General features: G+C 39.2%; 1 protein-coding gene across 6 annotated transcripts; it reads right to left on the bottom strand.

Moving 5' to 3' along the window:
- Window positions 1–2,053: 2,053 nt before the first annotated feature.
- CHFR (checkpoint with forkhead and ring finger domains) lies at window positions 2,054–23,612 on the bottom strand. 6 transcript variants are annotated; one of them, XM_040080730.2, is made up of 18 exons: window positions 23,536–23,612; window positions 23,007–23,154; window positions 21,089–21,188; window positions 16,257–16,366; window positions 14,622–14,681; window positions 14,257–14,469; window positions 13,356–13,571; window positions 12,903–13,059; window positions 12,529–12,683; window positions 11,871–12,033; window positions 10,905–11,047; window positions 10,287–10,406; window positions 9,892–9,975; window positions 9,097–9,167; window positions 8,363–8,450; window positions 8,088–8,195; window positions 6,951–7,023; window positions 2,054–4,816 (listed from the first exon to the last, which is right to left on the bottom strand). In XM_040080730.2, the coding sequence occupies exons 2-18, from the start codon at window positions 23,140–23,142 to the stop codon at window positions 4,774–4,776; spliced, it is 2,040 nt and encodes a 679-aa protein (XP_039936664.1). In that variant the 5' UTR covers window positions 23,143–23,154; window positions 23,536–23,612; the 3' UTR covers window positions 2,054–4,773. The 6 variants fall into 6 exon arrangements, with proteins under 6 accessions (XP_039936664.1, XP_039936667.1, XP_039936666.1 ...); XM_040080728.2 differs by having other exon boundaries at window positions 2,055–3,553; XM_040080729.2 differs by lacking the exon at window positions 23,536–23,612 and adding an exon at window positions 23,383–23,490 and having other exon boundaries at window positions 2,055–3,553.
- Between the last annotated feature and the right edge of the window lie 512 nt (window positions 23,613–24,124).

Here is a 24,124-nt window from a genome sequence, read left to right as displayed (position 1 = left end):
TTTCTACTCAGAACTGTTTTGTTGGGTTTTATTTTGCTCAGGAGGGCGGCACATGAGCCCTAACAAAACATATTTGACTCAAACAGTCCAGTCAGTAGATTTCATTCTAAACAATTAAAGATTAATTTGGATTGCAAGGGAAAAGAAAATGGAAGTCTTAAGCCAACACTTACCTAATGAAAGCAAAGCAAGTGAAACTCAGCAGCACTGAAAGGAATACCCAACAGAGACTAAATACAGCTTCAACATATATTCATGGTCTGTCTAGAAATGTCTTTGATGTTAAACCTCATATGGCACACTTAGCATTTTTTATAATTCATTTCCTATGGAAACTAATGAGCTTAAGGGTGAAATTACCTCATTGAAAGTCAAAATGGAAGTGTGAAGAAAAGAAGGATGACCTGGAAAGCAGATTTAGAAGCAATCTTTGCATATTAAGCATTGCTGTGGGAAATAGTATAATTAGTTTTCTTCAGAACTTATTCCTTGGAATTGTGTAAGTGGTATTTCAGCTCCCAAACATCAGGCAGAAAGAATGTTAGATAAAATAGGTGGAAAAAATGCAAAATCCTCACACATTCTTCAAATCAAGATGTTTTTATCCTAACTTTCAGAGATTTTTATGAGGGCAGACCATAAAAAATAAGGCTCCTTTCAAGCAGACTTCTAAGAGGCCACAACAAACCAGATTTTCAGAACATAATTTGGAATAAACATTCACTTCCCAAATTCCTAACTCCTTTTACTTGAATCAACTTATTTCCCTAAGCTCTTGCTGCAGGCTAAGCCATCTGTCCTACACAGTTCTGCTGAAGACTAGAAATTGATACCAAATGCATGTATTTTGTTTGCTGAATGAAAGAGCTAATGGTTAACCTTGGATTGTGAAATACCAAGTTCTTCCTGTTAAATACAATGAAAAGCGTTTCAGAGTTTAAGCAGAAATTCTCCTGTAGAGTTCAAGTACCTGAGCCACTCTGAGAGCTCTAGGATCTGCCAGTGGCCATAGATTTGTTCCCTCACAGCCACACCAACATTCATCTCTTTATTCTTTATGTGCTTGGAAGAGCTTTGGCTGTGCCAGACCTGATATCTCAATAGTGCATAAATCCCAAATCAGCAGCTTCCTTAAACTAAATTAGTTACAAGTAATTTGTTGACACAATGGAGTATAAAACATTTAAACCCACCACTGCAAGTACAGGACCAGCCAAAATTACCAGTTTTAAAGGCTATCAGCTCATCTTTCTGGAGCACCAAACAACACACCGTTTTTACTTTCACAGTACTTAACCCGAGTTTGAGTTTCACTTAAATTTAGTCTGACAGCTGGTTTAAGAACAGCAACATAGATTAGCTACAACATTAAAGTGTATCCACCTTCAAGCATGGGAATGGCAGCAGCACAAAAATCCTGGGATGCTAAACTGCAACTTGAAGCTTAACAAGTCTGGCAGCGCTGTCTCCCATGTCAGACACAACAGGGCGCAGGCAAGCGCCCTATTTACTCAGCAAGGCTAAAGCTGTGTTCAGAAAAAGGTGTATTAACAGCAGTCATTTGAAACCTTATAATTTATACAAATTAAATTGTAGTAAAGATGAACACAGTATTACAGTAATTTCATCTAGGCTGCTGTTAAATCAGCGGTAAGACACTTGTCACTTCACTGTTTATGGTGTTGCAAGACACTAAAATTGTAAGTAGTTTTTAAAAAGTAGTAAACTTTGAAATTTTTAGCATCTTGAAGCTCTTTTCTATTTAATAGTCTTTAATAGCCTTTTGCTTACATTATTTATTATACATCCTGTGGAGATATTGATGATCCTTTGCAATATCAGCTGACACTTCAAAGGAAGCTTAAGAATGACATAAAACCTCATGTAATTTTCAGTTACTACAAGTTCAGGGACGGTATTTGCATTTAAAATCTCAACATTCAAATGATTAACAGCCTGATTCAGTATTAGCAAGTGTTGCATACATCCATTTCTGTGCTGGAGTATATGCCACAGAAGAAAAACAAACAGACAACTTGAGTAGCTTTTTTTTTCTTTTTTTTAATTAATAACTTCTTAGTTCAGGAAAAAAAAATAAACCACAAAAGAGAACTGGAAGAACTACTCTCCACCTTCTTTATAAAAGAACTTTTCTCAAAGAGAGAGATTATATACCTTGTTCACCACTATATCAAATCCTATCAGAATCACCTCGGTTTCCACATCTATTCTACCACATCTCATGCTCAGCTTCCAAACATCTCTTATAAAGGAGGTGGGGATGTGCTTTAGACAGGTTAAAAATATGCTGCACCTTTACAGTATTTAAACAATTACACCAAGCATAGTTCATACATTTATCACATTAACTATCACCTGGTAACCATACATTTAAAAAGGTCTAATGTAGAGTATGTAATACCCATGACAGATACTCTTACTTACTTAAGAGCATATAAAGATCAGGATTTAGTCACCCTCCCCATCTGCAAGTCAATTTCTGATCTCTTCCTGGTACAATATAAATGACCAAAAAATCCCTTCATTCCATTGCACTACCGCAACCCTATATGCATAGAAAGGCAGATCAATTACCTGTGACAGGAAAAAGGAAAAGGGGTTTATAAAAGAATTTGAAGAACATCTACTGCACAGGTATTTTAGATGTTAAGCACATGAGTTCTGCTGTTCGGGTTTTTTCCCCCAATTTTTTTTTTTTCTTATGGTCACACAATACACCCCTACACAAACATGACTTGAGTAAGTGCAAGTTACTCCTGACCAACAAAACAACTTCAGCACAAGAGGCTTGAACACCAGCACAGTGACAAGGCAGTGCTGAAAGCCCATCTGGGGTGTGGGAGTGGTGAATGAGAATGTAAAGCACATTTCTGCATATAATGTGCAAAGGCTTGATCTCCACAACTGCACTCAATTTGCTACATGCACAGCCAGAGATGAAAATGAGATCAAAACCAGCTGGGAATGGTTGTCCTGAGAAGATACAGTAACCATTAAAAAATCTAAACATAAAATACAAATACAGAAGCAACAGAACATTATTAACAATACTAAAAGACAGAAACACACTGTTGTTGTTAAAAGAAGTTTCAAGTAATATTCCAGATCCAATTTCAATCCTACTCACAGGAGAAAATGCCCAGAGATTAGGAAGAGAAGTCCACACCAAAGTGTATTTTTAATAGCATAAGGGCATGGTCAACAGACCCATCCTTGCGACAGCTATTTTCAAAAATAAAAAATCTAAACAGAAAGACATCATTCTAATCAGCATTCATATTAAGATGTGCATTACTAGAAATAGTTGTTAATTCACTGCAACCAGTAGACACGATGTGCTGCATCATTTGTGCTCCATTATATCACAAGATACTGTGTGTACACTTTTTAACATCCAAGTAGAAATCCCGCTCATAAAATAAGGCATACTTAAAAATAACATGGTCTCTACAGAGGTAACTTCGTATGCTTTCTTCTCACTCTGCTTCACTCTTCTAGGTATGATGAAAAAAAAATTGGTCCCAGCTGAGGTCTGTCAACATTAGCAACCAGATTATGAAGAAACAGATTAGATCATATCAATTTGTAGGGAAGCAGGAAAAGTGGGATTTCTTTCTTTTTAATGACACTTGGGACATCTCCTGAATGAGCTCTGCAGAAGGCAGGAAAATAAAATCTATGTTTTCTGAGTCAGTGACACCAGTGTGCCCCTTCATGATCCTGATCTCTATCCTTATCCAGAAATACCTCTATATTGCTACAATTTGTCCAAACTCACTTATTTTCTGCAAGATTGTTCCTTCCAGTAAAGCTGCTATGTTCTGTTTTAAATTATAGCTTTTTCTACATTTTCACCAGTGTATGCATGCTAGAGAACAGCTGCATTGCAGAGGTACATATTTAGCACACGGTATCAAACCAAAAAAGAAATACAAAAAAATGAACCAGTGTGTCCTACTGGCTGCTCTATGTCAAAAGCACTGTTTGGTCTTCTGATATAAAACACTACAGAAGTAATATTAGCAGAAGTCTGTTCTGCTTCAAGTATTACCCCAACTTTAAATGTGATCTTCAAATTTTTGTGCAATTCTTTTTGTAATTTCACGTGAATAAAAACATCAACATGTCTAAACTAAGAAAGGAAACAGTACTACCTCCACTGTAACACGGCACATATGGTAGAAGCTTTACGTTGAAACAGCTGTTTATTGGATGGATTTTTTTAAAAAGGATTATTAATGTGGTTTCTAGCCTGAATGCAACAGGTAGCAACAAATATCAGACTACCGCAAAATGCAGTTACAAATATACACTGACAATTTCCTTCTTAAATATTAATGGCTCTTGAAATACCCATCAGATACTTTTACAAAACTTCTCTATTTTAAGTCTAACGATTTTTCTTAGTTTCTTCACAAGTAGTGCAAATACACTCCTTATTCTTAGGTCATCCCAAGATATGGCTGGTTTTTGTGAGTGTGATTTGTTTGTGTTCTTCACTGAAGTGACACAGGGACACTGTAGTCATAAGCAAGGAATGCAATGCTTGTTGGACTACCTTAGGAAAAAAAAAAAAATCTATCTTATTCATGTACAGCTGTAAAATTCTACAAATTCAAAATTTCACATCAGGTTACCTGATGCAAAAGTTAATGATTCCCTGCTGTGGGGGAACTGAGCAGATCCCCTGAAACCTTAAACTGTACAAGCAGTGTAACAGGTTTTTGTCCCCTCTCTACAGACTACAAGTTTTCAGTTCTTGAATCGTGTTTGCTCACAAATGTGATTGAATTTCCTAAAATAAAGAAAAACATTAGTGTTAAAATGTAACAAAGTTTTCAGAAGTCAGGTAACAAAAGCAAGTCAGTATCTTTCACAGGCATTTTAAATATTAAATAGTTTAAGCAGACCATTTTCACACTAAAATCTTTTTCAGAACCTGTTTAGATCATACTTTACTGCCATTTTACATGTAACAGGATTTTCAACATCTCTCCTGCCTAACCCTCATTAGTTTTATTATGCACACAGAAAACCTGTTATTAAAAAGCATTCCCCTATACTTCTACATACTCCAAACCCAGAAGGCAATTAAAACAGGAATCGGTGAATTAATTCTCCCTTGCGAAGTATTAGTAACTTTTAGTAGACAGCTATTACAAAAGTCATTAAGAACTAGAATTAACCAGGCTAATTATACATTTCAACATAAACACATTCTCTCAGTGGCTTAGAATCTTCTGGAAAGAAAAAAGTTTTTCTCAGCTTGTATTACATAAGTTTTATGGGAATGGCAAACCTGTCTTCATGGATTAAACAGATAACATAATTTAGTACCAAGCACTTCTTCCCACTTCTCAAAAACATTTCACTGTTCACTCCTCGTTCTCCTCTTGCTTGGGCCATGTGGCCCCTGACACACCACTGAAACAGAAGCTGGGGTGTTGGGTGTGTCACTACAAGTGGAGGAAATGGTGCAAAGGAGACCCTGAATTTCCCCCTCAGCTGGATTAGATCAAAGATCAGAAAAACCCTGCTCACATAATCTAACTACTTAGCAGAATGATTTAGCTCAATTTAAAAAAAAAAAAAAATTATCTGCATATAAAGGAGTGGTATGACAGGATTGTTTGCTTTTATGGATTTTAGGAACTAAGAGTTGCAGCCAATAAAGTTCTAGGAAGGACTAATGCTTGGGAAAAAAAGAAAGAAAAAAAGAAAGAAGGAGAAAGAAAAAAAAAGGAAAAAAACCCTGAGTCATATTTATTCTAGATGAAATTATCCACAGCATGAACAAAGATGACTGGTGAGTACTTTGATATTGAATTAACACTAACATTTTAAAACAAAATCTCCTCTGGGAATGCAGACAATCCTATAATGTGAAGTTACAGATAGCTGTGGTACTTCAAATTACATCTGCAACTTAAATCCGAAATTATTTTTGAAAGCTATTTGGTAAAACCCTTGAATTTGTAAGAGACTGCAGATGAATATTTTACAAGTCTGTCTTATGATCTGCTTGCCTGAGCTGCACAGACTGGTTATTTTCAACCCACAGTACCTGAAATATTAAAGGAATTATGCTAAGCGTGTATGTACATTGCAACATTAGAAAGATACTGCAGAATCTACTATTCATTAAGGCAATTTCTCAATAAGGGGTAAGAGCTCCTCTATCTTAAATTACACTGAGAATTTAGAGAATAATTCATAAGGCAAGAAGGACTTTTTCCGACCCTCCCAGAAACTAGTTAGCTCTTAGGGAGAAAATTTTTGTTTTGTTTTATGAGTCTTTAATATTAGTCTTACTACATGTGCATCTTTTTATAAGAATAAAACTGCATTGGCCATCAGAGGCCCTGATATTTTTATTCAAGAAGCTTGATTTACTTTGGAAAGACGTTTCTCATAAATGACCAGATACCAGGAGTCCAAGGCTGGTATTAAAACTCTTGACAAGTAGAGGGTTAATCTCTTTTCAGCCTGAAATTTCATTTTTGAAGCATGCCAGATTGCTTGGGTCAGAGTTGTAAGATCTAGAAACTCCTCAGGAACCTGCTGTGGCTTATGTTACGTGCTCCAAGCTGCTCCTGTTGCTAATTATTCCCACCAACTGATCCCTTCAATGGAAGCTGCACTTCACTAAAAGAATCCTTCCACCCCAATGGGTGGAAAAACAGACTCAAGAAGTGTCAGCACTTGGGTTACATCAACTTCCAAGCACTGGCAGTGCCCTTGACATGCATGGAGGGCTCATTTCAAAGTTGTGTTAAAAACAAAAATGACAAAAAAACCCCCCAATGCTTACCCAATTCTGCTTTATGCTGCACGTTCTGGCACTTCAAAGGTTGTTTTCTAGACTGTTGTTTTTGTTTTTTTTTTTAAGGAACACAAAGCAAAACCACCTTCTAAAGTGTACAACTTACATGGCATGATGTGCTTTGACCTGAGTTCGACAGTTGCGTCCCCAGTAGCAATCAGGACGTGACGTGACAGTCACTACAAGGAGGGCAAATGAAATGCTGCATTTATTACAAAAGTCATTAAAGGTGACTCAGATTAAGCCACTGCTAATGGTGGTTACTCATCAGACACAAGACACGATTGGCAAGAAACGACTGCAGAACTATATTGTTTCACCTTTCTGAAAACAAAGCAAACACTCTGAAGGACAAAAAATTAGTTTTTAATGTTAAGTTAATGCAGGCTTATGATGAAAGTATTGGGTTCTCAGTGCTGTCAGCTGAAGTTTCACCATTTAGTTTAACAGACATGGACTTGATTAGACACTCAGCATTTCTCTAGACGTATTTCCATACAAAAGAAAAATCATTAATTTGGGTAGAGTTTGCTGCTTCCCCACCTTCACATACATTACATTACAACTCAGCTGTCCAGCAGCTGAACTGAAAAGCAATGCTAAGAGCAAACCAGGTACACAGTTTTTGCTTGTTAGCCACAGCAGCACAAGTAGAGTTCTCAAGAGCTTAAGACTGGGAAGCTGTTGCTAACAGCAAGAACTAAATTGACAGAAGTAATATTTAAAAGCAAACTGTTGGAACAGCTTCTGTTCCAAACAAATTTAGGTCTGAAGTAGGCACAGTTGCTTGCATTCTATTTTATACTAAAATTGTCAATGCAAAGATTTAGAATCAGTTTATGAAAGCATTCTGGTTCCTAGCTGAAAGCTGGTAAAATGTTAAATTGTTCAGAAGATGCATAATTTTATGTATTTAAATGAGAAAATAAATTTAGTTACAGCAATTGGTTCCTGTTGACTATATTAGGATTTTACTGAATTCCTCTTTTCACTCTGCAGATATACTTATTCTACAGATGAGAAATGATACTGAAAGAAAAGGTTCCATTAGGGAGTCTGAAAATAACTCTACACCAGCTCAGCAGCTGACAAGTAAAGCAAGGAGCGTAAGACATTATTAGCCCTGCAACAAGATTTGCACCAAGCTACATCAAAGTGCCCAAAGAACACCAATACAAAGACAGAACTGATGCTAACTCTTTAAATTACTTTTCCCCTCCTTACTGTGGAAAACAATCCCCACCTGGTAATTCAGCAACAGGAATATTCTGCCTGTACTGGTAGGCAAGTTCTCGAAAGCTGCGAAGGCCACAACAGTAGCAAAGCACTGTGTTCCCAGTAATTCTGTAATCTGGGGAGAAAACCAGTTTGTAAAAATGTAAGGCTTAATAAATCAGATTTAACTGAAGAGCCAGGACTGCACTGGTTCTGTACACAGAACTCCAAACTTCTTGATAACATTGCTGAGTTACATCCAGACAAGGAGTCATGCACGTGCAAACTGAACACAACACATACCTGACAACATAAAAACTCCTCTTTGAAGAGCTAAGAGACTTTCATTTAACATATTTTTCCATGTCAGACCCCTGGATGCCAGGTAATCCTGAAAAGAGCAATTTAAGTGTTTAATCTAGAAAAATCTCCAACCTTAAAGAGTAAGCAAACCATTTATTCTCAAATATTTCCAAATCTATTAGTAACTATGTTTTCAGAATGGGTTTATGCTGATTACAAGTAAAAATTAAATACCTGTAACTTAATCAGTGTGATACATTCAGACCAGCAATAAAACCTTACACTGTCTTTTTTTTTTTTCCCAGAAACCCACTTTTGCCAAAAGTTTGCAAATAGAATCATTCCAGTCACACTCTCATTTACCTCAAATCAAGATTTCATCCAGTTTACCTTATTTACACAACCCTGCTATAGTATGGGAGTAATATTTTCCATACAAGTTAGTGTGAAATCTAACTTGTCTGGGACAAAATATTTAACAAGCACTGCTTTCCTGGCACATTTTTATTGCATTATTTTTCTCCTAAATAATATTTTTGAATATTATTGTTTGGAGTATATTGAATATATGATTGTTTGGAGCTCGTATAACCAGCGTTTTAGAATCAGGTTCTGCAAGTGACACAATGCTGCCACTGCAACTATTAGGCAGCACATCACTTCCATTCCATCAGTGAATGCACCTTAAACTTTGTACATTTGTTATTATCACACACAATGATTTCTAAACATACCTTTAGGATATCTGATTCATAGTGGTTGTTATTGAGGACGCCATCTAAACACTTATCACCAAGATTTATTTCTAATCAGAACAAGAAGAAGAAGAAAAGTTAGTATTTCTCACCCAAACCCCGTGGCCCTCACACGTTTTCTGAAGGTTCTTCTGTTTCCTGAAATAACATGCACAGGCTCATGTGAGCACCAAGTACATGACTGCATTCAACATTTGCTAATGCATGTGATTTATAACTTCTAGTGGCAAAGACAAGACACTGAGATTTTACAATTTCAGCTTCAGTCCACAAACACGACCAAGCTGCACAAATTACCAGTGCTAGTAAAGCATATTCCATTAGCTCTAAACTGCAGCCAGGCCATTCCATCTGTTCTAATTAATTTTTTTTAAATGTCAAAAACCCTTGAGCTTCAGAAGTCTGCATGTTTAAGAGGGCAAGGTTGTTTTCTATTCCATTACTATCAGATGTTCAGTCCTCCTGCACTGGTTTGTATGATTCTCTTACTAGACTGAAATACACCATGGTTTTTTATACTGGAAAGAATTGTGCTCAGCCAGTGTAATTTCTAAGCCAAATATTGTATGAAGACACAAAGTTAAATCCTTTCAAAGTTAAGAGACATGCCACATCTATTTTTTTTTGTGTTTGTGATGTGAGGACACAGGCCTTGCTTCTTTTTGCAGGACTGTGCTACAAACGAATCTATGTCTCTCAAATTACTTGAAGTTCAAGACAGACAGACATTATTGCAAAGTGAACAGCGATAAGAAAAAAATGACTCCACAATACCACAGAATGGTGCCAAGCAGCCAAAACACGCCATGCGGGTGCAGCCCCAGTACAAGTGACAGAAGGGCTGCAGACAAACTGTGCCTGTAAAATAGCAAAGAAAGCCCCTGTAAGGACCTGAACACAACAGAATTCAACAGTTTCCATCCTCATAAATCAGTAACAACAGAGCCATAATAAACTTGGTTTAAAAAATGTAAAGTTTTCTCATTTAAAATACACTCTTTAAAGGAGTACTAAATTCTATAAAGAAAGATTCTTTCATGCTGTCACTACAAGAGGCCAAATAAAGAAGATCCATATTAAAAAAAAAAAGTCTTCCAAGTAAATTTAAGTTTAATAATAAATAAGGAGAGAGCTAGCTCTGGAGAAAATAAAATAGAAAATGTACACACATTGCTGAGGAGCAACATGAGGATTCTGTTCACGCTCTGCTCTTCGGTCAGGCATTGGCTGAAAGCAGCAGGTGCATATTACATGACTTCCTTGAGCAGGACACACGTATTCCTGAACAGCTGGATGAGTTAAAAAGGGGGAAGAAAAAAAAAAATTGAACGAATTACACAATTGCAATACAGATAAGGAATCTTAGTAAATATTAACAACATAAAAATCTCAAAGTTACAAATAACCTTTTTAAAAAGACTTTGTGAAACAGGAGAAAAACAGCATTCAGACTTCTAAACTGCACAGGTGAGTAAAATATTTCAGTATGTTGAAAAGTTTAAGAACTTTTCAACCATCTGATCAACCATCAGCAACACCCTTTGGACAACCACAGCCAAACAACGCTGTATTTGCAAAGACACCGGTGTGGAGATGCTCTCACAGTCCTGTGAGAGGGAGCTTGCTTAGATCTAACTTCATTCATTGCTGTAACACAGCTCATTGCTCAGCTCAGGGGACTTGGAGATGATCTTCAAGCGTCCCTTCCAAGCCCAGCCATTCTGTGACTCTGCCCTGAGTGTCTGCAGTATTTTAGAGCTGCACTGCTGGGGCAATGTGACACTGACCTGCAGGGAAGTTGGCAGAGGTTGATGGAGCATCTCCCAGAGCCTGCATTCCTCCTGCCTCTGTCTCCTGGCCTGTGCCAGGCAGAGCTGGAACAGAGTGTCTTCGGTACCCTGGGCACTGTCTGCACACTATATATGGTTGACTGAAAGAACAAAATAAAGTCATGAAATTATACTGAACAAATGCAAATACAATTTACATCACTACGCTAGACAAGGTTGGTCAGACTCTTAAAGTTTAAATTTAGGATTTCCTCATTCAGTGACAGATGGAAGTTTATGTAACTCAGTACCGTACAGCTCTGGAGTCTGCTGCAGTTGGGACAGATAAAAACTTTGGGTTTTGTAGTATTCCTCAAAGTTTTAAACAAAAGGAAAAGAAAAAAAAAAAAAAAAAAGCAATGTGACTGAAAGAGAGAGGAACAAAGCTGGAATAGTTATCTACAAGAATTCATCTGTTCTCCTCTGTAGACATTGACCAAATAGTGTTTCCTGTTGAAAGTAAAAGAGGAGGTATTTTGGTACTTGGGAATTCCTAAGTCAAGCATCAGTTGCTTTGGTACCATACACCCAGTGACAGCAGCATTCCAGACACATAAAAAAGCACAACCATTGCAAACACACTCATAGGATCACGGACTGCTCTATCTCCTAACAAGATCTTAGCCAGAAATCTGTCTTTTTTGTTGCACAATTCAACATAGAACTGTTGGTCACAAACTGAATCTTGATGAACTTCTAAGGAAGTTCTAATTTTTGCTGATTGTTCAAGGTTCAAAAGGATGGCCTGCAAAACCGCTAAGTTAATTACTGTTAAGAGTGAACTTAATCTGAACACAGATTCTGGTAATGATCACAGAAACACTATCAGCAATAACAGCATTTGTGAAACTAGCCCAGTTTGTGGGTCTGTGCATTCAAACACAGGCATATCTAATTCAGCACACAACTTAAAAACAGACATACCTGATATCTGAGGACTCACTATCCACATCAGACAATTCCAGTAAATCTTCAGAACTCCCTTCCTCATCTGAGAAAGATCTCCGCACCTTAGGCTGCAACATGTCTTGAGTGATTTTGTTTCTGGCATCCATGCTCCGAACATCATCTTCATTGCGACATTTATCTGGCATGAGAACCAAATTCAAATTTCAAGGGAAAGGAACATCTCACATCCTTTATCTGCACTCTACTTCTTAACACAGTTAGCATTATTGTGTTTTCATTTCCATAAGACTCGTTTTTCGATGGGAGAGTTCTAGATCATCTTAGCTAAATTCCTCTCTCCGTTAAGGGAGCCTAGTATCAGGCAACTTGTTTTCAAGAGGCCATGATCAAAGTTAATTAAATCTCCATTCAAGTATGTTTTTCAAAAGTATCCGTCTCATGATTAAGTAACAAATTAAAATGAAACATTCTTAGCAGACTCACAGTATTAAATCACCTTCCACAGGTTATTATGTCACGTTAAATGTACTTGTTTTCTGACAAGCCATGGCAAAGAAAACAGCAGGGTAATAAAACACATGGGTATTTTATAGACAGCAGTGTGTCCAGACATTTGTTACGCAGCTCACGTGGGAAATCCATTGGATTCTGCCACAGACACTGTTCAACTTACCTGGATGCTGAATCAGATAAGCTTCAACCAAGTTGTTCAATATGTGATTTTTACAGATACGTTCCACTGGACAACGACAAGTTGGACATAGAGAAGATCTTTCCATCCATCCTGAGTAGCAGGCAGCACAAAAAGTATGCATACAAGGCTGCAAGCTGGAAAACAAACAAATGGAGTCAAAACACAAGTTCTTCCTTTTTTCAGATACATCCATAAAAAATTATTTAGCATTGATTTGACTATCTAGATGGGGTAGGAAAATGAAAATCAAGAGGGCTTGTGAAAATGCTGATTATCCTGACCTCCTCAAACAGTTGTCACTGAATGTCTTGCATTATTACCACAAGATTAAAGCTTTTGTCACTCTTACACACCTTACACAGTCATGCAGCAGTTCTTGGCAGATAATACAAGTTAACGTCTCCTCCATCTTATCTGGTTTCACATTTGATGTTTTTGCATCTTCAGAGCCAATTTTAATTATACATTCACTTGGAGCTGCTGGTGAAAGATTTGGACAAGTATCTTCATCTACAAAGACAGAAGGAGATAGTTTTTAAAGCTTTTTAAAACTTATTTTTATTCAAGTATTAAAAAAATCCCTGAAAGATATGCACTGATTCACTCTTCACTGGCAACAGTCCCAAAAGAGGTTCTTGCTTTACACACTACAGCTTCTGCTACTGAAGACATTATTTTCATGGGACCAGAAATCAAGTGAGTGAGACACAAGAAACAAGCTGAGGTTCTGATGACAGTTACTGTAATTCAGTTTGGAGAGGTGGGGGTGAGGGTTAAGTTGCAGAATACTATAGTATAATACTAGCCTCTTTTTAGTTTCTTCTTAGCAGGTTCCAAGTCTTCCTCCTGCCATGTTCTTTGAGAATCTGATTCTACATTTTCTTTGTCAGTGATTTCTGAAGCGACTGCAGAAGCTTCAGCACTCACATCCAGCTTTTCGTGCTTGCTGTGGAGTGCTCTCACACACATGGATTCTAAGATGGGGAAAGCAGGCACAGGAGTGACAGCTGAGGACTGTGATCCTATAGAAGAAAAACAGAAATATCAACATGGCTGCACACAGCTACGGGACATGTGAAAAGAAAAGGTACTCAAACCCTGATGAAGCACATGAATCAATCCAAACATCTGAATAGGAAAAAGTGGAGCAGAAAAGCAAAGTCTGCATAACTTACTAAACACACTCTGAACCAATCTGACTAACTGGAAGACCTGGGGGAAAACAAACTATTAGTTGTGTAACCCTACTTAAAACCCCCATTCCTCTTTCAATTGTGGAGTATTTATTCTTAAGACTATTATCCACACCAGGTCTTCCTGACAAAGACGCCAGGCGGGAGTTATGCAATACTGATCACACGTAACAGGTTGGGATCACAGCAAAGGGAAAGCTTTGTTTCCATAGGGGCCAATGAGGTCCCAATGAACTGCTAAAGGAATTCTCACAATTCCTTCACTCACCCATCAGGATTTACCCTGCCTGCTCATAGAGAGAAAGTTAAAATGCACATATCCATCTGGTACTTTCACTAGAACTTTTCAAAGCAAATTCTAAAGACTGAGATAGGGGTAAGAGATTTATCTGTTTAAGTTAAGAACTGGAGTAACAGTTGATGAGATGGACTCAGTGATGCTGATGGGTCCCTTCCAACTGAGCATATTCTGTGACTGGGCGATCAAACTTTAAATACTTGACTCAAGTCTCACCAGATGTAGATGGATTATCCTGCTGAACAGATGCAGACTCAACCGGAGAGGTAGAAGAAGCATTAAAGAGGTTTGATGTAGAAGTAGATGGCTGTGGTTCCTCATAGCAACACTGAGTAGCTGACAGTGATGAGGTAATTTGGGTCTCATCGTGACTTCTTCCTGTACTTGAGGTATCTTTGGTCACATGGCATTGGTTTTCTACATTAACTTCTACAGTTGGAAGGGGGGAAAGGAAAGAAAAATATCTGTGTGACAGTCACCACATCATGGCTTCAAAATTCCAAGGAATCAAACTCTCTCAAGAGGTTACATTAGTCATTGGAGCTTAGCTCCTCTTCATGGATCTTGAATTACTTCCTTACCTACTGGTTCTTGAGTTGCATCATGTTTAGTGTTTAAGGATTCGTACAGATAAGCAACATCTGAAAGAGATTTAAACATATTAATCGTAGTCTTTAAACAAAAATTCACTAAACTTAATCCCACATAAACAACTTCCATTCACAAGTGGCTGCATCCCCAAAGTGTCTGACAATGGAAGAGGCAAATGAGGGGTCACCTCAATAGTACCATGTTAATACTCCTACTTAGGAGGCAATTAAGAGCAGCACAGCAAGATCTTTTCTTCTCAGGAAACCAGGCAGAGAAGCTTTTGTGTGACGTTTAACTTGTGCCAGCCATGGAACCAGAGGCTTAATCATTTCTTAAACCTAAAATCTACTCTGTCAGAACAGACTGTATTTTTATTGATACTTGAATCAAAGTTCTTTGAAGAAGCTTATTATTTCTGAGCTCGCTACTCAACTTCTTCAATCAATATTATTTCATTTCTTTGTGAGATACATGAACTCTCAAAACTACAGATTAGGACATGCTGTAAGTTTCAGCCAGAAACTAATTTAGAATCTATTAATAAAACCAACTGGATAATATCCTTTTCTTTTCAATCTTACTTCAATTTAATATTGTTCCAAACATTCCTCTACCTTGCTACCTTTGTGTCACCTCCAACCACCTACAAGCAAGTAAGACTGTCTTAGTTTGTAGCAATCCTTTTTCTGACCAGAAGTTAAAATATTGTCTTCTTCAGTAGGACTTAGAATGGCCAAAAAGGCATGTCAAATCTAAATTCTTCTCTGTGTTTGAAGATGGAAAAGCTGAAAAAGCAAAACTGCAGGCTTGGTAATTTAACTACTTATTAACCCAAACAAAAATCATTGATTCAGTTCATTGCCTGGAAAATTCACCCAAGTGATTCATCTAAGTAGCATTGAGTGCAATAGTGCCAACTTAGAAAGGATTTGTGAGATAAACAATACAGACAGAAAAATATAGTTTATCACTGCTTCATGTAACATTTACACCAGACAGCATAGACCTGTCTGTATATAAATTAACAGCAATTTCATAAAGGAAGTATTTCAACAGTGAGCATGCACCTAGAACTTTTAAATTAACAGTTCATATGTTTATTACTGTATGAAAATTGTAAATATAGCATCGTTCCGGGTTTACCAATTCTACTTTCACTGTAGGGCTTTCCCCACCTCCCCTTCATTTTGCCTCTTCCCTCTTGAAAACAAAAAAAAAGCCAACATACACACAGAAAAAATTTTCACAAAACAAAAAGCTTTTGCAGCCTTTCCTACTGACTGGTGCCAAAAACTGCTGCACTGAGATATATAAAGTATCGCTAACTACCCCAGCAATTTGGCTTCTAAAAGAAGCACTGGACATGTGATTAGAACCTCATTACTTACCATTCCATGCATTAGTTCTACCAAAATTACTTCTAGGCACATTTAAATTTCAGACAGTTGCTCAGATTTGTCTCTGTAAAAACTGGCACATCCATGACCTCTTCTCTAGAGACTTGTTTTTAAATATATTTCTCTTTAAAACAGAACTACTCAATTTTATTATACTGATATTTCTTTTCCCTCATGACTCAAAAGAAAATGACTAAGCATGCCATTTAAAAAATATTATTCACTTACTGTTCTCTGGCTCATTTTTTCTGTAAACAACATAGATCACATCCCCAGTCTGTAAGGGGTATGTCTGCTTCTTAACCACTTTCAGTTTATTAATTACTGTTCCATTAGTGCTGTAAAGAGAAAGAAAAGATAACTTAGCATAAATGTTTTCATAATTACATGGGAGAAGGAAGGGAAAACACAAGATATATTTAAAGAAGAAAAACTAGTGGCTGCCCCCCAAAAATCTAAGTGGACTAAGCAAATTTTTTTTTTTTTTTTTAAAAGAGGAAGTCTAGAAACAAAAAATTTCTCCCAAAGACAGAAATGCAGAGTTACCAGAACCTCAAAGCTCAAAGAAAGTTGACAGACAGGCAGTTGACCGACAAAAGACCCCTGATATTTGGCCAATGTCTCCAAATAATTAGATGACTGTTTGTGTACAAGTCTCCACCCTTTAAGTATAAAACCCAAAAGGACGATACGAGTTGTATTCAAAAAGTTCCAGGCTGTGTTTTCCAATTAATACCAGGAATCTCAGAAAATGTTCTGTGGCAAAAGGATTTCTCCTGTACAGTCAGGGATGCCATGCAGTGTTAATTTTTTTCCCCCTCCTCCTTCAAAAAGGAAAAAACCTATAACTGTGAGGTTACTTGGACTGTTGGCAACTTGAAACTGAAAGCGAGAAGTTAACGAGGTGGAAAAAAAGTCATACATAACGAAAGATGAGTTTAAATGAATTATTTTGATATTGATAAAAAATTCAATACTTGTAGAAGAAATTAAACGAGGGAAGATGAAAATGCAGAGCACTGCTGATTAATTTCTTTATCGCTTTAACCACGAGTGATGTTGTATACACAAGCCATTAATGTTTTATAACCAAGCTACTCAAGCACTGAGCAATTCCAGCTCATTTGCAGTAAGCATCCTTCAGGGCTGCAGCCCTCTCCAATTTCAGACTTTTGCCACTCAAAATCTCAGCGACTGGTATCAAATATGAACGAACAGAAAATATCTGCTTTTCCCTCTCTGCAGAGCAACAAGAAATAACAGCAAAGCTGTGCTGCCACCTCCTGGAGGCACGGCCCGTGCCCGGGGACCGCGGATTGTCCTTCCCTGCAGAGGAGTTATTTGGAAATCAGCACCTTCCCCTCCTCTTTTCTGACAGAAAAGTATGAATTCCAAGTTCAAAGGGAAAAACAAGCCCTTTGGGAGCACTACAGCAAGTCGTGATCAAGGTCTTAGTTCTTTCTTAGTCTTGTTGCTGCAGCTGCTTCCACAGTCTACGTGGTTGAATCAACTAAGCCGACATAAATGAGATACCAAAAAATAGAAATGCGACTTTAAACTTTCGAGAAATGAAAAAAAAATCTTCGGGTCACATGGATGAAACTTCAAGCTTCTACAAGCAACAAAACTACTTAGCTTGTCTTTTTCCCCTCAGGCATATAGATGTTGACAAGGCTGAAAGACACAAACACTAAAGAACCAGCAGAACAGAGAAACCACTAAATGATTGCCAAAGTTTAGCAATTAAGAGGAAACCAATTTTAGACAGTCTGTTAAAAACAACACTGATTTTTAACTTCATACTGATGATAGTGATATTTTAAAAGATTATGTTGAAGCAAAAATTGTATCTCTTTCAGTTGCCAAATAAATAATAAAGTTTACACCAACCTCTGAAATCTGTCAGATGTTCTTTAACAAAACTAGAAAACAGCAAATTTGACCTCCTCAGTTTTCCAGAAGGCATCTCCCATCAGCCCCCAGTGTTCTACACCTTCTTTGGCAATAAATCAACTAAATTCAAGTAACAAGACTCTTTTACTGAATTTTAGCTTCTACAGGCAATTCCTAGCCCCAGCATTCCACTAAACATAGGGGGAAAATGTCACAATAATGTATTTTATGAAGTAATTCTGTCATGATTGCCAAGTTCCAGGATTAGTCTGGGGGACAATAACACAAGGGATTTTGGGGAAAAGGAAAAACCCCAAAACTTCACACATCTAGTAACCACTCAGGCTTGGTCTCACAAAGCAAGATGCAGAAATAGCTATGCAAGACCCTGCTCATCGAACTGACTACAGACAGCCAAATCTTTTCAGTTCTCTAGTTACACAGACTTCAGTGAGAGCTGACTAATGAATTATTTGGCACACAGGGACCCAGATGAAGTAGGAATAAATGGGTATCACTTAACACAGAAAACTGTAAGTTTTTCTTCAATGCATTAGTAAACTAAAGCAGTTGTATGTATCTCTTAGCCAACAACCAAAGGGAAAAAATTATTCCACTATCCCAGATAATTGTATCAGTCTTTCACTTTCAGTTCCAGGCTTCAGCACGAGGCTCTTAACAGATACGGCGACATTCCAGATTAATGTTGCGGGTATTTTTTTAACCAGACACACGTGATAAATTATGACATTTGTACATTCCTCTGATGTTTCAGATTAAACTCCCCATAAAATAAGTAAAAAGTACAATGAGAATCCCAAATATGAAGGCCATTCATTAGGATTTGGTATTGAATTGCTGCCAACTGGCTGAACCATTTCTCAAGGGGAAAAGAAAAACAGTACCATCAGATATAGACTCTGTGTTGTGAAACTATGTCACAAAAGGTTCCAATGTCACTTTGTTAAACAGTGAAAGAAAAAAATCAGGCCTTGACTCAATTCCAATGTGGTTGATGACTCTACAGCTTCATTAATGAACCATAAATTCTGTTTATTTCCCATCTGCTGTGCAGAATTGATTTGAACAGCTTCACTCAGAAGAGGGTTACTTTTGAAGTAGATGAATGATCTATGTGTTGTAAGAAACTTCTATATCCTCCCAAGAAAAATGCCAGTCTAAAAACTTCTAATAATTATTTGCATCCATCCAGGAAAAGAATATAGTTTGTGTTAAAGCTTCTGGGTTATCTGTTATTAAAGTGCATACAATCCTGAACACACTGTAAACTAAAATGAGTTTTGAATTCCATTAAGGTACAGAATCCCTTCTGCACTGTAATTCTCCACTCTTTTAGTGTTCATAGACATAGTTTTAACTGGTGGGTGAGGAGAATTTAGGAGCAGAAGGGACACCAGCACCAACTGCAGATCACAGATTTACCCACAGAAAGGGAGTATGCGCTTGCCTCTCATATCAGTATCAGCCTTGTTTAAATAGTTTCCTGATCTGAAACATCACCTACTACTTAGAATCTTAAAAGGAAAAAAATCCTGGAAAATAACAAGAAATTACACTGGTTGTCTTTAAAATTTCTGTTTCAAAATGGAGAATCTTACAACTGCTGTTACTGGGAGAAATCCAGCTGCTGCCTCCACTGTGTTGGGTCAGCTTGTACAATTTCTTTTCTTTCAAGCAGTATAAAGCAACTAGTGCATGGTTTGGAAAATAAAGCAGAAACATATCCCAAAAGAGGGCGAGTCTGAGCATTTTATTATACTATTTGCTAACTCTTGGCTTTTGTTACTTCCAAACTTTTATTTACTCAATAATTTTGAATGCTCTACACATTTTCTTTCACCTGCAAATTTTGGGTAATTCTTTCCAAAGTATATTCAAGAACTCATTATGCTATTGGAAGATAAAATGTTGGCGGTCTACATATATTTGACAATATTCTTTGGATTAGATACAACAGAGAAACAAAGTCCACTCAGTCTGACTGTCCCACACTCACTGCCTCCTTCAATGCATTCCTCTTCACCAGAAAAATCTGAGCTTGACCACAGCAATGTTTCCAAACTATTTCCCCACTTCAGAGATGAAAAAGCTGACCTTGCAGTATTTTTCTGTGACTCTAAGCATCTGTACTGCCAACTCAAACATTCAAGAATCATCTTCTTTCAGCCTGATTTTTTGGGACTCATCTGCTATTTGGCACAAACATTGGAATACCCAGAAGAACCAGAAAAGTCTTCTGCAAGCAGTCAAATCAAACCTGTTTGGTTTCTTGATTCAGCAATTGGCAGCCACACTTCAACTCACAGGAGGGAGAGCACTCCAGGGATTTATTCTTAGTTAGATACACAGAAGTGTAACAGGCATAAGCAGCTCCCTGGCAATGCTCCATGCCTGCAGCCTTTCTGCTACATTACCTTGTAATGAGCCTCACCTTTTCATGAATATAACATCCACAAAATTAACTTTAATTTGGCTTTGCTAGTTTTCTGCTGGGTGCACCTTCTGCCTCAGGGGGTGGGTAAGGGAAAAAAAATAATAAGAGGCAGGAACATTTCAGTATCACACACAATTTATTTAGCTTGTTCTGTTGTAACATTGGTCTAAACCAATTCTGCCAGGGACAAGTTTCTCGAGCTGAGATTTACAGCTACACTCTTGAGACTGCCATGATAGGTAAACATGGCTTGGTTGGTTGGTTGGAACATCCTGAAATTTAGGATTATATTGGAGAATGACAACCGTAAACCTTTCCCAGACATCCCAGCTAATCTTTTTTTTTCCCAAAAATTTAGCATTCCATCCCACAGCTTCTGGGAGTATAAACCTTGCAGGAATCTATCCAGGGACCTATCTCTAATTACAACCTTGAAGAGCAGAGGGAATACACCCTTATCAGGTTTGCAGATGACAACAAAGCAGGGGCAGAGCTGCCAACAAGGGGCACTTTGGCAGGCCAGCAGAATGCGCCCATGATGCACAGAGATAAAGAAGGAAGTTTCACATCTGAGGTTTTGAAGGATACCATGCTGAATCCCTCTTTCAACCCAGAAGGCAATTAAACGTGTTATTATGGTATCTCAGGGTTAGTACCAAATACCTGCTGAGCTTTTGACAAAATCCCTCCAAGGACATTCTGAGAAACCAACCTTGTATCTTCCAATGACACTTGACCAGACTCTTCATCCACTATGATTTTACAGTGATCTCCAGACACCAACTTGTTGCCAGGGAAAGATAAGTCACAGCCTTAAAAAGAAAGATTTTCCAGCAAGCATAAAAATACACATTACACAGTCAGATCAGCATTCTACACGGCTATAAATGCAACACAAACTGACTCATGTACATCTGCAACAGTTCAAAACTCCTGCTGTCACACAGACAGCAACACAGCCTAGTGTGAGACACATAAATACAAGTGGTGAGATAGCCCCATGTGCTGATATAAACATTTCAACCATTTGAAGATATTTCAGTTCCCTTTTTAACCCCAATCCTAGCCCTCAAAGATAGAAATGAAGTCACAATTACTTTAGAGTGGTACACAAATAAATCCACATATATCTAAAGTGCTCAGTTTAACTCCTAAAGGCACACATCTCACAGCACTCAGCTCTTTTTCCACATCACTGTGACGCTGTTTCATTGGATTCGACTTCTGTTTTATTCTGGTGTATCAGGGGGAAGTAGTATAAACCAATAACTGATTTAAAAAAATTAAAATTATTATCACTGTTCTATCTTTCATTCTGTCATTTACATCTGTCTTTTGTTTGTTTTTAAACAGGAAAGTTTTCCTCATCTCTGTTGACAGCATTATTATGTTACTAAAGCTGAAGAGAACTACAAATGCAGGACTAAGATTCAGGGATACACAGGAGAAATGTCATGACAATGTGATAGAAACCTTCCTACCTACAACTCAAGGGGTCTGTGAAAATCTTGTCTTTTTATTTCACTTTAACACTAAATATTCAAAGCAACACTCAAGGTTCTCCACTGATCTTTCACAAAGCACTCAAAGTACTTGCTTACACCAAAGTTAAAATTAACAACCATGATTCCCCTCCACCCATTCCCACTGTGGGTGAACTGACCTCATCCTGCCCAACAACAGATCCAGAAGCAAAGCAGCAGCCACAGGCAATTCTAACGCTCCTCAAGAGTCAGCGGTAGTGCTTATAAACTCATAATTTGCTATTCTAGCAACCATCTGTGTAACTAATCCACTAGCAAACAGCTATGCAAGCAACTGAACAAGGAAGTATTCACCTCTTTTTTTCTGCCAGACGACCCTCAAACAGACCTGAGCTGCAAGATTTTACCCACAGATTAGTGATAAGCAATCTCAATAGATATCACCAACTGTAAATCTGCGAAATTTGCATCTGCTGTTTGTTCACAACTATTTACAGGAAGTGACTAATCAGCCAAACAGCTTAAGCTGATGAACAGGAAAAAGAAAATTGTCAAGGCAGAGAAAAAGAAAGTTAAAACAGTTCTTGTTTCAAATATGGTAAGCATGAAATCCTTTAAAATAAAGGCAAGTAGTACAAGTCCTAGACTCTGGGAATAAAGCTTTCAAATCGACTCTCAGAGAAACTTTCAGTACTTGTTGGCAGTCTTTATATGGCCAGAAGAATTAAGGGCTTTTATGTGGGTGTTTTCTTTTCTGTGAAGCTGAAGCATTTTGCATTACAGTTCCAACACATTTTAACCACAGAAATGAAATGAGAACGTAAACAGGACCGAAGCACGGAAACTTCCGAATCAACAATCAGTTTTCCTTATTTAGACAAACTACCACAGACTGCCTAAAAGACACATTGACTTTGAAACGTGCCCGTGTCACAAGTTACTGAGAAAGAAAATGTCAGCCTAAAACTACTTATTCACACAACCAAGAGGTAAATTAGGAATACGGGGTGGCCTAGCAAACAACTCCAACAGCTGAAAGCACCAAACCCAACTAGTTTCAGTCCACCTTCCAATGCTGTAAAGGCCAGGAGAGGGGATGGCTGCTGTCCCGCGAACACCGCCCTAGGCAGCGCGTCCCTGTCCCACCTTTCTTCCGCCCGATGGTCCATTCTCTTTTCAGCAGCAGGACGTGAGGCTCTTTCTCATCGGCACCCAGCCGGATCAGCTTCCCCCAGGGCTGCGGCTGCTGCTGGCTCTGCTCGCCTCCTTCCGACTGCTCCATTTGGATTCACATCTGACAAAAACAAACAAAGCGAACCCAAACCCCATCATCACACGGCACCCGGGGCGGCACAGGGCTCCTCGGCAGCCGCGGGGCCGGGCCCCGCGCGCCGCTGCCCCGCAGCCCCCTCGCACCCCCGGGGCTCCCCCGGCCCCGCCGCTCCCTTTTGTGCGGCGCCGCAAAACCCTCCCTCCCCTTCGGCTCCCCGCAGCCAGCCCACCCCCTTCCCCGCGCCCCCACCCCGCAGGGCCGCTCCCCGCCCGACGGGGACCGAGCCGGGGGAACGAGCCGGGGCGGCCTCCGTCCGTCCGCTGCCTCCCCCGGAGCGGGGCGGGGGCGGCCGGCGAGGCTCGGGGGTGCGGCGCCCCCGCGGCCCGTCCCGGCCCCCCTCACCCCAGCGCCGCGGCCCGGGCGGCTCCTGTCAACAGACATTGCCCCATCAGCTGATGCGGCCGGGGCGGGCCCGCGGGCCCATTGGCCGGAGCGTCGCGGGGGGCGGGTCTTCCGCCGCCCGCGAGTGAGCCGCGCCGCGCCGGCCGGAGCACCGCCCCTTCCGGTGAGGCCGCGCCGCGCGCCGCCCACAGGGAAAAGCGGAGCTGCGGAGGGGCTGAGGCGGCGGCGACGCCCTGGCGGCCATCTTGGATATGGGCAGACAGTTCGGGTGTGGGCGGGAAAGGGCTTCCCGCCGCCATCTTTGTTGCGGGCAGGTTCGTCTTCTCACCGCCGGCCGTGTGGGCTGGCAGCTGGCTGCGGTCGTTTCAGCGGTCGCATTGACTGAAAATTTGTTGTAGTTTAACTCTTGGATGTTGAACAATCATTGGTTTGCCAGCAGCGGCTAAATAAAGAACCTAACGTGCTGTTCCAGGGCCAGGCTTTAAAAAGCGTGCTCGGACTGAGGCAGGATCTGTCCCCGCTGATGGAGGAGTCACGCACGGAGGGGGCAGCCCCCGTTCTCCCGAGGAGACTCTTACAAACCAAACCC

Source organism: Hirundo rustica, chromosome 17 (genome assembly GCF_015227805.2).
Source record: "Hirundo rustica isolate bHirRus1 chromosome 17, bHirRus1.pri.v3, whole genome shotgun sequence".
Classification (NCBI taxonomy): domain Eukaryota; kingdom Metazoa; phylum Chordata; class Aves; order Passeriformes; family Hirundinidae; genus Hirundo; species Hirundo rustica.
The sequence above is the reverse complement of the archived record's forward strand: the minus strand, read 5'-3'. Positions and strand labels throughout refer to the sequence as shown.

Bases quoted from the DNA above. Each gene is read 5' to 3' on its own strand.
- CHFR (XM_040080728.2), bottom strand. From the start codon at position 23,142: ATGGAGCAGTCGGAAGGAGGCGAGCAGAGCCAGCAGCAGCCGCAGCCC. The intron at 11,048-11,870 runs GTATGTCTGTTT...TTGTTCTTTCAG, and splicing joins AGTGAGTCCTCAGATATCAG to TCAACCATATATAGTGTGCA. The intron at 8,451-9,096 runs GTATGTTTAGAA...TGCTCTTTTCAG, and splicing joins ATGAATCAGATATCCTAAAG to GATTACCTGGCATCCAGGGG.